This window comes from Echinops telfairi, unplaced genomic scaffold, assembly GCF_000313985.2.
Source record: "Echinops telfairi isolate 266 unplaced genomic scaffold, ASM31398v2 ScPeMD7_2;HRSCAF=8, whole genome shotgun sequence".
Lineage (NCBI taxonomy): Eukaryota > Metazoa > Chordata > Mammalia > Afrosoricida > Tenrecidae > Echinops > Echinops telfairi.
In genome coordinates this window covers 63247128-63261450 of record NW_022103898.1, presented here as the reverse complement: position 1 = coordinate 63261450, position 14323 = coordinate 63247128, and the positions used below count along the sequence as shown (strand labels likewise).

The following is a 14323-nucleotide window of genomic DNA, read 5'->3' as shown; positions in this document are numbered from 1 at the left end:
GTCTTCCTTCACCTACTTTTCTGTTGTCTGTCCCCCAGGGAGAGGGTTATATGTAGATCCATGTAATCGGTTCCCCCTTTCTACCCCACCCTCCGTTCACCCTCCCAGTATTGCCACTCTCACCAGCTCACTTATTCTTATATTTGCAAAATGTTAAACTGCTTCACACAGCTATATAGTAATAATAACACATTGGTTAGTTTTACACACGAGTATGTACCAGAAAAGCTTTTTGCAAAGAAGGAAAGTTGTTTTTAAAAAAATCTTAACCCAAGTGGCATTTTGGAAACCAAATTTCTCTGACTTTACCTTCCCCTCCTGCCACAGGTGATTATGGGAGTGCTATTGAGACATTGGTAACTGCAATTTCCTTAATTAAACAATCCAAAGTATCTGCTGATGATCGCTGCAAAGTCCTTATTAGCTCTTTGCAAGATTGCCTTCATGGAATTGAGTCCAAGTCTTACGGTTCTGGATCAAGGTAAAACTTTTCTGTCTTATGTAGATTGAAACTTCCTAGTTTACAAATGAGAATTTGTGCTCGGGAGAACTAGGAATTTTTATTTTATTTTTTACTCTAAATCAATGTTGGATATATGTTTGAAACCCTTCTAGGCTTTCTATTTGCTCTTAAAAATATAATTGCCATCATTGAGCCATTTTGTAGTGCAATTCCTGCCAGTCATTTTAGTTTCATCTTGTTACTCCGCCCCTTGCTTACTGCTTTTCCAATTGTACATGCCTTCTTTCCTCGGACACATTGATTACTTCGCTGATTTTAAACTTGGCATTCCTTCTGCTGGGAGTCCCTTTCCTTAACTTATCCTTCATGCCCTAACTCAATCTAACTTCTTAGGAAGAGCTTTTCCCCTGGTTAGTTTGTCATCCTTGTTTATTTCATAGAAAGCTGTAATTTATTATACCTCCCCTGTTATTTCTAATGCCTGAATAGTCCCTGGAGGTGTGAATGCTCTGCTTCTAGGGTTTTTTTATTTGGCAGACATTTTGCTTGGTTTTGGCCTTACTGATCTGAAAATTGACATAATTTTAAAAGGAAAATCTTTAGTCTGCATGTGAGACTTAATATACTTTTAATTAGTTGTATAATTTTTGTCACCAAGAAAGGGAACATGTCTTAGGTGTATTCTCCAACTTTACAGGTATAACCTTTGTGATCCAGTGTGAGAACCATTGTGTCTGAACAGATTTGTCCTAGCTAGAGATGAGACACCATATCTTTAATAGTCTTTAACTTTTCAAAAGTAACCAATGTGAACTTGATAAGGAACTTTGTAACAAAAATGCTTGCTGAACCTAGCTTTCTGGTACAGAAATACAAGACTGAGACATTCTTATTTAAGCTACTATATATTTATTACTTCCTTACGAATCTAGCAGAATTCTAATCTTTTAACAAAAGTGTTCATGTGGGATTTATCACTAAATCATACTGTTTTATCTATTAGTAGACTGACGGACTTGACTAGATTAATGGAAAGTATCTTATAATTTTTAAGTCTGTGTTTAAGTCATGGTGAAAATAAAAGAAACTGATGAAACATTTCTCCTTATTAAGTACGATGCAGACAGTATTCTAGACCTAAAATTCTAATGGTGGTTTTGCTAGTTATTAGTGTTAATAGAGTCGTGTTCCTAGTAAACCATATTATTATTATATAAAAATGATATATGTGAGGGGGCTTCAAAAAGTTTGTGGGAAAATTCCATTATCTTTTCATTATCAATGAATTTTTTTGAAGCCCCCTTATATAGGGTGTAGGTAAAGAAGAATTTTCATTCTGTTATATGTTGAGATTTTAAGCTTAATGTCTATGGAATGAAAACCTGTGTTCTAATCAGTGTTTCCTGAAGTGGGTACTAAAGCAGATACTTACACTTTATTCTGAGTGATAATAGCTTACAAGTTTTTTTTTTTCTCCTGGAAAAAACGTGGTAGCCCAACAAGTTTCGGAACCTATGCTGTTAACTGTTATTTGGCTTGAAATATAAGTGCTTTGAAATTTTCTCTTGGTCTTGCTATTTTTGTAGACGTTACATATTTTAGACAAATTTTTGTGGTAGGTAACATGATGTATTGCCATAATGTGTCTCACATTACATATTTTAGACAAATTCTTGTGGTAGGTAACATGTATTGCCATAATGTGTCTCATTACAAATTTTCTTATAATAAAGGAAATTCCTAGCTTATGATTATTGGTAGATTTTGAAAAGTTTTTGCTGCTTTAGGTTTTCATAAACACCAAACTATTTAATTCTCTTTTAAGCTGTAAAATTATGGAGAGGATTAATCCAGTAATTTCTTTTAGAAGACGTGAACGATCAAGAGAAAGGGACCATAGTAGATCACGAGAAAAGAGTCGGCGTCATAAATCCCGTAGTAGAGATCGTCATGACGATTATTATAGAGAGAGAAGCAGAGAGAGAGAGAGGCACCGGGATCGGGACCGGGACCGGGACCGAGAGAGGGACCGGGAGCGCGAGTACCGTCATCGTTAGAGAAGGTGGGTATTCCTCCGCCCTGTTGCATTTAGCTTGTGTGTTATAAACAGTAATTATAACTCTAAGGCTGTTGTTTATGCAGTATATACCTGCATTTTAAAGCATCCAACTACATGTTAAGAATTTAATCTTCCGGAAGCATCTGAGACAAATGACAGGTAAGTAATGGCAGGTAAAGATTTTAACCATCCTTGTTTATTGCTGAGCTATTTTACTTTTAGGTGCAGATTGCTAATAGTTGTTAAGAAGCTAAGAAAAAAAACAAAAAACGAGGATTTACTGTACTTCTAAAACCTTGAATTGGGATTTTTGTAATTAAAAATTTACATGGCAAATTTAAAATAAAGGAGCTCTTTAATTATGCCCTTGAATTTTCAAAATAAATTTATTCTTAACCTAATTTTATTTGTTGTCCCTGGAACTTGTAATGAAAATGTAACCAGGTATTTTATAATTTAGGAGGATGCTTTCTTAACTTTGAAAAAGCTTTTTTCCTTTTTTTTTTTTTTTTAAGAAAAGGCAATATTTTCCTGGCAACTTAGTTTTAAAGAACAGGGGGGTTCAAGTTGCAAAAAAGATGCAGAAGTAATTGAATTAAAATGGGCTCAGAGTAGTCATTATCTAAACATTTTAAATTGTATCAACCCATACACCCCAAATTAATAACTGAGAAATAATTTTCTTTGCTGTTTCATTCATAAATCATAATCATTGTCTTTTTCCCTGTATTTTGAAATTATTTCTTGTGTACATTTTTTCATAATGTGAAGAGGATTATCTGTTTAAATTTCATTTTCACGTGTAATTTTATTTTTCTATTTGTGAACAGCTTCATGTGAAAACTGGGAGGGAGGTGTTAACCACAGGTTTCTGCATGTGACACAAAGGTTATTCTGTAAACAAATGTTTCTGTATTTTTGTGGCCTATCCAAATTAAGTTAGGCTAAATAAAATCCTTTTAAGATCATTTTCAGTTAGTATTTAAATGATCATTGCCAGAATCAAAGGGTTTACCGAGTGTATGTAATTGGGACAGAAAAGCAATTTCTTAAACCATAACATTTATTTTAGCAGATGAAATTATCTGAATAATGCTATTTAGAAAATATGTAAGTTTGGGCTTTTCTGGACCACAAATAAATTATTACACTGTTAGCAGGTTTCAGGGGTTTTTTTTATATAAAAAGGATATTTTTAATACTTTTCCTTGCATTTAAAATATGCATCTCGAATATCAAATTTTAGTTCTAAACCAGTTCTCCATGTATTGTATTACAAAACATAAGTCTCAAAATATCAGGCAAACCATCTTTCACTTTAAAATCTAAGCTTATTGAAATTGAAATTATTTTAGTATGAGAAATAGATGTATTATGTAAATATAGTAGACATTACATTTTAAAGATGTAGCTTCACATCCCTCCCATCTGTCCTCCATCCTTCCCACTCCCAATTGATTGGGTTTGAGGGCCCCCCCCCTTTTTTTCCCTCTCTGTTTGACACTAGCCCGAGCTCCAAGAGCACTGAGGGCCAGCTTCAATGTTTCTTTTCCTCCTTTTAGGACCACCCAGACCAGGGTTTTGATCCAATGGGAAAGGGAACTGGAGGGTGGGTTTGAACCCTTCTAACGAAATAATTTCTCAGCTTCCATCAGCTGCCTAAGTGAATTATGGCTAGGTTGTAATTTGAGATGCTTGACTTAACAGCAGGCATTCCTTTTATAGTAAGGTTCTGCTCTACTCTCACACCCCAAATTTGAATTTTTATTTACACTTTGTAAGCTGTCCACAAGCTTCTAGTTAACTAAAGCATGATATTGAACCTTGCATACATTTTCAGTCATCTACAAAGTGCATGAGCACATCAGGGAGCCTCTGAACCAGTTTATCCCCAAAGTTAGGTACTGAGTTTTGTTTTGTTTTTTATTGGTTTTAGTAAAACTACCAGCTAATTAAACACTTTCTGAAAAGTCCAATGTTAATTTTAATATTTCTATTTTAATATTTCAATTAACCAGCATTGTAGTTCAATAATGGTGTTCACTTAACTATATATGTCATGGCTTGAGTTGCATTACATTCAGACATTATCTATGAATTCCAAACTTGCAAAATGTTGACTTTTTTTTCCTGATTCACTGATGTATCATACCAGAATTCCCATGTTTTGTTTGTACATTAATCAGAATTGAGTTGTAATATTGTTATCTGCCTTCATCTAAAAAAAAATTACATAATCATTTCTAGTGCAAAAGAGTCTGTTACACTCGAAAATTGTATCTTTGCTATACTAAGTATTGATTGTGGATGTAGATGTGAATAAGGATGGGGGGGGGACTGGGATCACATATTCAAATGAAAACTCTTAATTAACAAAGGACCACCTGCAAATTTTATCATAATTACAGTCTTTTTCTGACCTCTTTAGAAGTTTTAAAATATGAGGCCTTTCGAGCTTTCATGTAAATATTAAATGGACTAATTGGAATGAAAGCTAGAGTGAATGTCAGTTTTAAATCTGTATATAATAAAACAGTAATGTAATCTTATTATTAAAGTGATGATGAATGACCAAAAGGCACCCTCCCCCCTCACATTCAACTTGAAATTCAATGGTGTTGGCAAGTTGTTAATGTCTGTCCCATTTAAATTTTTTTGTGTTTGGATTGTTAGTAATGTTAATTGCATTCTCACTTTAAAAAAGTGTATTAGTTTTTCTGAAACCATCACTATTAAAGTTCAAATAGATACTATTTCCCTGAGAAAATAACAATATTGTAAATTTTCGTTTGTAAATACTTTGCTTTATAATCTGTAATTTCTGCCTCTATTCTCAGACCACTCTGAGCAAAATAAAAGTAGTTCAGTGCTGTAATGCTGTATATTTCCTACAGGAATGGTTTTACTTTCATAGCTGTTTTCTCTCAGTGTCCTCTTTTGGTGTTTGTTTGGAACAACAAAAGCACGTTTCTTTCAACAGTTCAGCTTTTGCTTTGTGTACCAGAAAGTTGTGAAAGAAAATAATTTTTTAATGTTCTATTCAGAGTCTCCTTGATTTCTGGGGCTTTGTATATTCTCAATTGATTATCCACTTCTTTGATAAAACTTTAAAACATTTTGTTTGGGGGTTTAGATTGTCTTCACTTTTTCTACTTTCTGCCTACGATACTTGATCTTGATTTTTATTGTTACAAGATTTAGGCTGCTTTGCATTTGTTATTCAGCCATGATACTGCTTATGTAGGCTTGCATTAATTTTGGGGTGCGTGTTACATGAAAAGTTCAAAAAAGCGTTTAAGTTGTTCTTTCTTACATACCATATCTGGATATTTCATCTCCTTTGGAACTAATATTTCTTTAAAGCTTATGTGAAAATTACCTTAACTACCAGATGGACTGATAGTAATTGTTAATAAGATTAAAATTTTATTTCTGCACCTGAGGTCACCTAAGACCTGCCTAATATTTCCCAACCCTGTTTTGTATTTCCTTAACGACTTCTTCTAGATATGCTAGCTCCGCATTGTGTAGTTCTAGTTTCCTTAACCTGTCTCTGTACACAGTTATGTAATTCAAGTGACAAGAGGGTAGGAAGTGATTCCTTTAGTGGATGTGTAGTGTTTTGCTCACTGTGGTTTAAGAATATTTCGTTTATAAGTAGTTAATGTTCCCTGTTTAAAATTTTATTTCAGTGCCAATGGGGTTCACCCTGCTCTCTCACCTCATCTCAGTGTGAAATTTACTACCATCGCTTTAGTTTGTAAATTTGGTGGCATTGAATAAACATTTAGTTACCGTTGCTTAAATAAAATCTCATTGCCAAAATGAGGCTAAAGGTTGCAATCTGTGCTATCCAACTTTAGTAATTTTTGTGATAGCATAATTTAATTATTGCAAGGAATTCTAAATTAAAAATGGCCTATTTTGAAAGGTCCATTTTGTGAATCTCTTGGGGCAAAGCTAATTTTTCTTTGTGATGAAGTATATTTCTAGTATAGTTAGTGGACTACCTAGAGTCAAGCAGCAATTATGTATGTATATGCTATACTGTAATAAAGTGCTGTAGTTAAAATGAGGTAAGTCTATGTCTAGAAGTAAAAGAGCTGAAGACATTAAACGATAATAAAAGGGATTTTTGTAAATCTCCACATAAACAAAATTGTTTGTGAAATAAAGCCGTTCCATGCAAGAAGGAATTGCATTCACTTGTATTTAGATAGTATTTATTTTGCCTATCACCATTCCCCTCATTAAGTGGAGAAATTTTCAGATAAGAAAAAATAAATTTTTTGTCATTAAATTGATTAAAGTGTATCTCATTACATAACCAAACTAAACTCCCTGTCATGTAGTCTATTCTGACACAGCAACACTCCATAGAACTGCCCTTATGGGTTTTTGAGATTGTAACTCTTAATGGGAGTGGAGACCCATGTCTTTCTAGTGGTTTTAAAGTGCTGAACTTGCAGTTAGCCGAGTGCGTAAACCGCTACACCACTAATTCTATTTATTAATAAGGAAACCTACAAGCCATATCAAGTACATGAGAGAGCTTCCAAAACCTGGAGGGAAAATTCTACAGTCTTTTAATTCCATCAACCTTTTGAAGTCCCCCATATATTTGAATTTTTACATGAAGATGAACTTAATCATGACTAGGAGAAACTCATAGTTTGAGTTGTTAATATTGATTTGGTCTTGCATTACATCAAAATGGAGAATTTCTCTCTTGGAGTTTTAGTCTTCAGGTTTACAGTTTTTATTAAAGGACTATAGATTCCATTTGTTGTCTTAGTTTTAATTGTTTATACGGGTCTTCCTTTTATAAATGAGAGCTAAAGGAAGTTAATTGTATGGCTTTGACAGCACAGATTTGACCAAATGGCAATTCTGAAAACATGGGCATTGAATGTATGTTCATTTTAAACTTCTTTCTGGTGTTTTAGACATTTAAGACTTCGCTGTGGTATTTGGTTATTGGAAATGGGATGTATTGCCTTCAAATTTGCTTCTGCTTGGGATTGTAAATTTTGTATTTCCAAATGGATAAATGTGAAGTGTTTAGAAATAGGTGTTTAAAAACTACTGGAATATTCTTTAGATTTGTTTGGTGAAAATTGGAGAATTTTTTTAAATAGAAAAGATTTATCTAAAAAAAAAAAAAGATCTATACCTAAGGAATAATCAAGCAAAAGATTAATCCATTCATCCTGGGTAACAATGGATATTATAATTTCATGAACAGAATTATCCATAGCAAAACAGATAAAATTTTCCATTGGTGCAATGGATGACAATAAAACTTGGCCCTATGTATTTTTTGAGAAAGGTTGGAAATTTTCCCTTCATAATGACCTGGAATTTTCTTCTTTATTCCTGCTAGCATAACAAATTTTAAGATAAGAGATGATAGCAGTGTTTTCCAGTAAGGTTTCTTGAATTCCCAGTAGTCATTTTGTCAGATACAGACATGTACTTTGTTTAATACTTTTATCAGTTTGAAGAAGTACAAGCAGCAAAACATTTGAAAGCTGCCATTTTAGTTTTTAAAATATTAGTAGCTTCCTTATAATATGAGGGTAACGTATTGTAAGAGCTGGGCAACATGGTTCAAGTATCTCTGAAAACTACACAGGCACCCCAAAACTAAGAGAGAAATTCAGGATTCTGATAGCCAGTTATCAAATTTAGGGCTTTTTGAGAATTGAGAATGCATATGGGTACTGGTGCTTATATATAGGCTAGATAGGAAAGGACATAAACTATGTGGCTTATAGTTGTGACAAATTACTCTTTATAGAATAGAAAATATTTTTAAATTCTTATGGTAAATTATCACTGAACATGTGCTATTTTGACACAAATTTATTAAAATGTTCTTGGAATTTGCATTTAAAGTCATCGATGTGTTTCAGTGATCTTTTATATCCAATTAATGGAATGTTTCAATTGTGAACCTCTTAATGAAATCTGCATATTTATATAGTCTTGAAATTTTAGTTTATCAAATATATTTTCTTTTGTATATTTTTCTTTCTGGACGTTTCAATGAGATTTATCACTGTAGATTCACATTTAGCTTGTTCTTGGTGAGTTTTTATACTCTAGGCACTTTGAGATAGGTGGAGTTGAGTAAAATTAAGTGTTTTGAAATGTGTATTATATTTAAAGATTTGTATGTGGATGTCATTTATCTAAATACCCAAACTTAGCTACCCATTTTCGATTTTACTTACAAATTTTGTACCTTGGAGCAACATTTGATTTATTATTGGAGAAGTTCCTGTATGGTGTGAGATAAATGCAACTAATTTGTAAAATAACTTACTACATTTCACATTTATTTCAACATTTAATTGTTCAGCTTTAATATAGAATTTATATGTGGGTGAATGAAAATTATTTACATTAAAGCCATCCGAGCATATTTCCATTAATTTTGTCGTGTGCAGCACTCTAGAAAATGACTTATAAACGTTTCCATCATCACAGAAGCAGTAGCTGTTTTTTCATTTCTTGCTTTAGTCACTAAATTGATAAGGCAATCATCTCTAAGAAAAGTGATTCCTCAATGCCTCAGTTATAATCAAAGCACCAGATAAATTGGGAGCATTTCTCCTCTACAAAGGCAGCTACTGTTTCAGATAATCCTTATTTTGTGTTAGAATACATAAGTGAAGTAGATGCACGACTTGTGTATGTATGTATGTATGTATGTATAGTTAAGCCAGCGTTTTTCTGTGTATTCTGGGGAATAGCAAAATCTACATCACAAATTTTGACACATTACAGCTGAAGGAAGAGGAACACCTTCCAAGACAAAACAGTCTTCATGGGGGAAATGACGCTTGTCCAGCAGTTTGCTTCTTGTGATTGAACTGACCCTGTAAGGATTCATGGATAAAATGAACAGGAATAGATCTGAATAAAGCAAATCTGCATAATGGTAACCAGTAGCTCTACTTTTACTTTATATGTTGCTTAACTGTTTTATTTGAAGGAAACCTGTGTGATTTAAAAAGTTAAAGCTTTTGCAACTTTATTACTGGTTATATACATTTGGCCATTATAATGTGCAAGCAATTGGAAACAAAGTCAAGTAAATGCTTGTTTTTATAGTAGTTTGTTCTTGTTAAAAAATGTTCATATGATAATGTCTGTAAACAGCACCACTTTGATTACACTAGATGTAGTGTTGTAATAAACTGTTTAATGGGGCTGATGTGTAAAGCTGTTCAAGTTATTTGATGTTTACACCTCAGGGAAAGTCTTGTGTTCAGCAATATCTAAAGATAATGTTAATATGACAACATTTATATTGTCCTTTAAAAAGCATTGCAATAGCGTTTTTTGGATATGCATCAATCTAATCTTGCGTTCAGTGAATTAAACATACTAATTAAGTGTCTTTTGCCCTTGATTTTGATATTAGAATAGGTGATTCCATGGATATTTAACATTTCTATATTCTGCTTTTCTAGCTATTTTTATCTAGCCTAGCTTGTGACTTTGCTGAATGGTATGTTCGCTTGTAAAAATAGAAATTTGATGGGTTAACAATTCAGTCAATGTGTTGGGGGTCAAAAGATTTGTGGTTTTAACATTGTAGCAAAAACCTGTATGTTAATTGCTACAGTCATGCAGCTTAATGGAAACACAGATGTATGAAATACTGAATTGTAAACTGGTAGTATATTTTGCTTTGATAGTTCTGTTTTGATGCTGCAGTTAATTGCTGTTTTCTAGATGATGCTTATGGTTTAACCCTTAAACCATAGGCAATATAATAACAGCTGTGCAGCGGTTAATAAGGCTAAAGAGAGCCTGAGTATGATTTTCCAGCAGCTACAGATTTCTGAAGGGTGTCATGTTTATTAATATTGGGTTGAATACTCTTGTATTTGTAATGGGAGGTCATAGGAGCACTGTAGCTCCACAGTTTATAAGGAATTTTGTGTATATTCATGTGATTTGTTTGATTCATGCTAGTGTTTTTTAAAATATTTTTTTCAAACTCATAGGTTCATATTAAGAGCACCCAATAGCATGTGTTCTTAATTGCAAAATTAACAGTATCAGCTTAATTAAGCATTTTTATAGGAAGGTCCTTTATTCTTTTTGAAGATCAGGTTGAGTGATCTTCTGATAACACACATTGGTTTTGAATGAGTAGCCAAATTTTTAGTGCTTAAAAGTACCCCTGAATTGTAAGATGCATCTGTATAGAAGAAGCTTGTCAGCTATTTGCACCACAGCCCTTAATCTCATCCTGTCTACTTCCAAACAAACGGCTTCTCACAAAGAGAACACTGCTTTGAACTGCCCATATTATTGTCGGTTTCATTTTAAAACATTTTGTGATTGGAATATATGTGCATGGGATCATTGGTATTTATTAGAACTATTGCTCTCAAGTGATTTTCTTTAAGTATTTTGTTGACAATTCAATTTCCCCTCCCCCCCCTTTTAAACATTTTTGAGAGTTGTGATTGATTTTGTGTATAAGTGTTGATCGTTTTTGGCATTTCTTAGCTTAAAAATGTAATGGGAGGAAGTATGGATATACAACAAGGGAAATTAGTTAATAATTAACAGGTAAGTAAAATGTCCATTATAGTAAACTTTTCTCCGAGCAGTTTTAAGGTGGAATAACAAAAATCTAACTGCACTTGAACTTGAAATGAAAACTGGAAGTTTTTGTACTAAGTCCTTCATTTACCTTTTACTTTTTCATTTGTATCAGTGCAACCTTTTAATTGCTCATCCTCTGACACTCTTCCCCACTTGGTGGTTCTCATTCCATCACTTTTGGTGCAGATAGTGTGAGGAATTAGAATGGTTCCTAATGTTTTCAGAAAGAAAGAACTGGGTTTAACCAAGTAGTTTTGCCAAGGCTTTCTCTCCTTGATTAACTGATGAATGTATAGCAGTAAAGATGAAAATTGTAAGCCTTTTTGGGGAAAAAAATTTTGCATAACCCTTCCATTGTTTATGGGCTGGTGTTATATGAAAACTCATTTTTGTTGATGTGTAAAAACAATCCAAAGAGATACATTCTTACATAAACACCAAAAAATTAAGTCTTAAAGACCTTTTAATTGAAAATAATTTATCAGGGATGAAAACGAATTGTAAATCATAGCACACTGAGTTAGGTGTGTAAGACACATGCCTTTCAACCAGTAAAATTCTGAATGATTATTGCTTCTGAAGCAGTGCTGTAGATTATAAATTGCTGCTTTTGGTTAAAGGAAGTATATTGTGGAAAAGATATTCCAGTGTAAGTTTGAAAGTCCTTCTTTATTTTCCATTTTCATAAGCAAGATTTGATGTAAGTTGCCACGGCTATTGATCATAGTTTACCCCATGTGGTGACCCTTCTACCTAGAAAGTTTTTAAGCAGTTAATTGCATTTTCAGAGACCCTCAAAGAACTTATTTGGATTGTATCTTAAGATTTATTTTTATTTAATTCTCCTATGGAGAATACTACTTTTTTTAAAAAATAGTTTAAGGTCAGTTTTAAACATGGAGGTTTTAATGAATGTTGTATACTATTTTGTAGTAAAGGAGGTAAATTGTTGAAAGGGCAAAGACTTTCTCTTTCCCTTGTGTATTTAAATGTGCCAGTAACCTAAATACATACTGTTTTATACAATGATATGCTACTACTAGACTTTTTTGTTGGAGTGTTCTTAATGTTTTGGTTTTTTTATACCTCAATGATCATTGCATTTTCTGTATTTTCTGATGGCTCCAATTTGTGTTTAAGCGTCAGCTTACGTTCTTCTAAGAGGTTGTCTATTTTCTCATTCTTTACTGAGATTCTCTCTGTTTTACACTAAACTGCTTTTCAAATTCTATTCATTAAGTTCATTTGCATCCCACAGCCCTCTGTTGTGAATGTTTCTTCCAGTTGTATGTACCTCTGCACGCTTATCCATTGTACATATTAGATATTTTTTGTGCTAAAATATATTAAGTGGGATTTTTGTAGCAAATCATTCTACGTTTCTGATCTTTTACAGTGGTTGTGTTGTTGTTTTTTTAATTATGCCGTTTAAACACTGGTTTATTTGTTTTTTAGCAACTTGACTCTGAGAAGCCTTAGACTAATTTTCTTATAAATACTCAACCAAAAATTATAAATTTATTAAGATGTGGCCTTACTTATGGCATTCCTTGTGTTTGTAATATGAGATTTTCTTATTTTGAGAAACCTAAAGATTCAGGATTAAAGTTTTTATTATAAGTTAAATAAGAAAATGTATTGATGTCTAGGCTTCTGGGAGGAAGGTCTTTTACTCTTCTTTCTTGACATTAGAAAGAAGCAATATGAATTTTTATGAATATTAAAAATATTCAGGCAATTATATCTTACTCAGATTGGTTTAGGTTTGTCTTAATGTTATTTAAATTTTCAGGTGGTTAGCATTCACTGGGTATGCAGCTACTATGGTTTTTGTTGGGGACATACAAATACTTAGCTGTAAATATACTTTAGTTTCATAAAGACTTCCTGCTCTATCAATTAACATTGTGATGGGAGTCCTAAAATTAGCATTTAATTGAAGTCACATAAATTTTGAAATGGTAATTACAGATAGTAAATACTACCAAGAGTTCTTCATGTGGGAGTATCCTACAACTCCACCATGGGTGTAAATGTTTTACATTAATTTCATAATTGGGCAGACCCTGCAGTTAGTAAAACATTTCATTTTAAAGGTGTTCTTTTTGCCACGGTGTTACTGCGTAACACTTCTCAGCGTTCTGTAAGTTATTTTAAAATACAATGGTAAATTCACATTTATTTTTTTACTTTGAAAATTGTAGTACTCAGGTGGTATTTAATGGGAAAGGATCCTTTTTGGGTAAATCATAATGTATTCTAAGGAATGCTCTATAACATTAATGACTTTCGCCTTAAAAAAGGTCTATTCTTATTCACTCATTAGTTCTTCGTCCCATGATATTTTAGTAGAGTAGTTTACAACTCTGTACAGCCTTACAAAATTGTTACACAATTTTAAACGGAAAGCCCTTAACTACAACAAAAAAATGTACATCACATCACCAGTATCCATGAATTATTACGAATCAGTTTATAATAATTTGTCTGATACCAGAAGGCCAAAGAAAGTCTTAGAATTTTAGCTGTTCAAATGATGGTGACTTCACAGTAAGATTTCTGTGCAAAGGTAAGGTGATGTTTGATCAAATAGGCGTCTATTTGGATGTCTGGGAACTAGACTTCCTTCCATAGCTTCTAAAAAAGCTCATTCCATTTATTAAATTACTTGTAATTGCAGTTTTTGTGTTTACTGTTTATTTTCTGTCTTTTCTTTCTTTAGCATTTAGGTGACTGTTCAGCAGTTTGCTATATGGCCAATGTTGGTCTTAAACTGCACTAGTAACAAGCATGGTATTTATCTTGTATTGAAAAATAAAGTACAGTTTTGATAATATTTTGCAGTTTGTCCTTATTTTGTTTGATTTGTAGTTTGGTGACTTCTGAGTTTGAATAATTAATATTTTTAGTTATGTATCATATGTCTTCATAGGAGGCTGAATTAAACGTTTTAAGTCAACTTCTCGTGAAGTGTGAACATTTGGGTGGACTAGAGAATTAGAATAAGAAAAACTTATTTCTAGAATGCTTTGCTATGATTAAATGCAGAAAAAATTTGCTGATCTTAGAGCATTGACCTCCCTAGACTCAAGTAAAATATTTTTCTAGGGTGCAAGCAAAGTATTTTTAACAGTAACAAATTATATTCAGGTCTCAACATCTTATCTGCA

General features: G+C 32.8%; 1 protein-coding gene and 1 non-coding gene across 4 annotated transcripts in view; one reads left to right on the top strand and one right to left on the bottom strand.

Moving 5' to 3' along the window:
- The window catches only part of CPSF6 (cleavage and polyadenylation specific factor 6), a 27884-nt gene extending 13895 nt beyond the window's left edge, over positions 1–13989 (top strand). For 2 of the 3 annotated variants that reach the window (XM_013004089.2, XM_045293092.1), the window contains 3 exons: positions 328–481; positions 2331–2525; positions 9315–13989. In XM_013004089.2, coding sequence (XP_012859543.2) covers positions 328–481; positions 2331–2520 — 344 coding nt within the window. In that variant the 3' untranslated portion in view covers positions 2521–2525; positions 9315–13989. The remainder of the gene's footprint in view (positions 1–327; positions 482–2330; positions 2526–9314) is intronic. The other variant, XM_045293091.1, reaches the window with a different exon arrangement.
- Positions 4014–4133, bottom strand: LOC115870732. The gene has a single exon (XR_004046869.1). It is a non-coding gene; the product is annotated as a small nucleolar RNA SNORA61 (small nucleolar RNA).
- Positions 13990–14323: the final 334 nt, after the last annotated feature.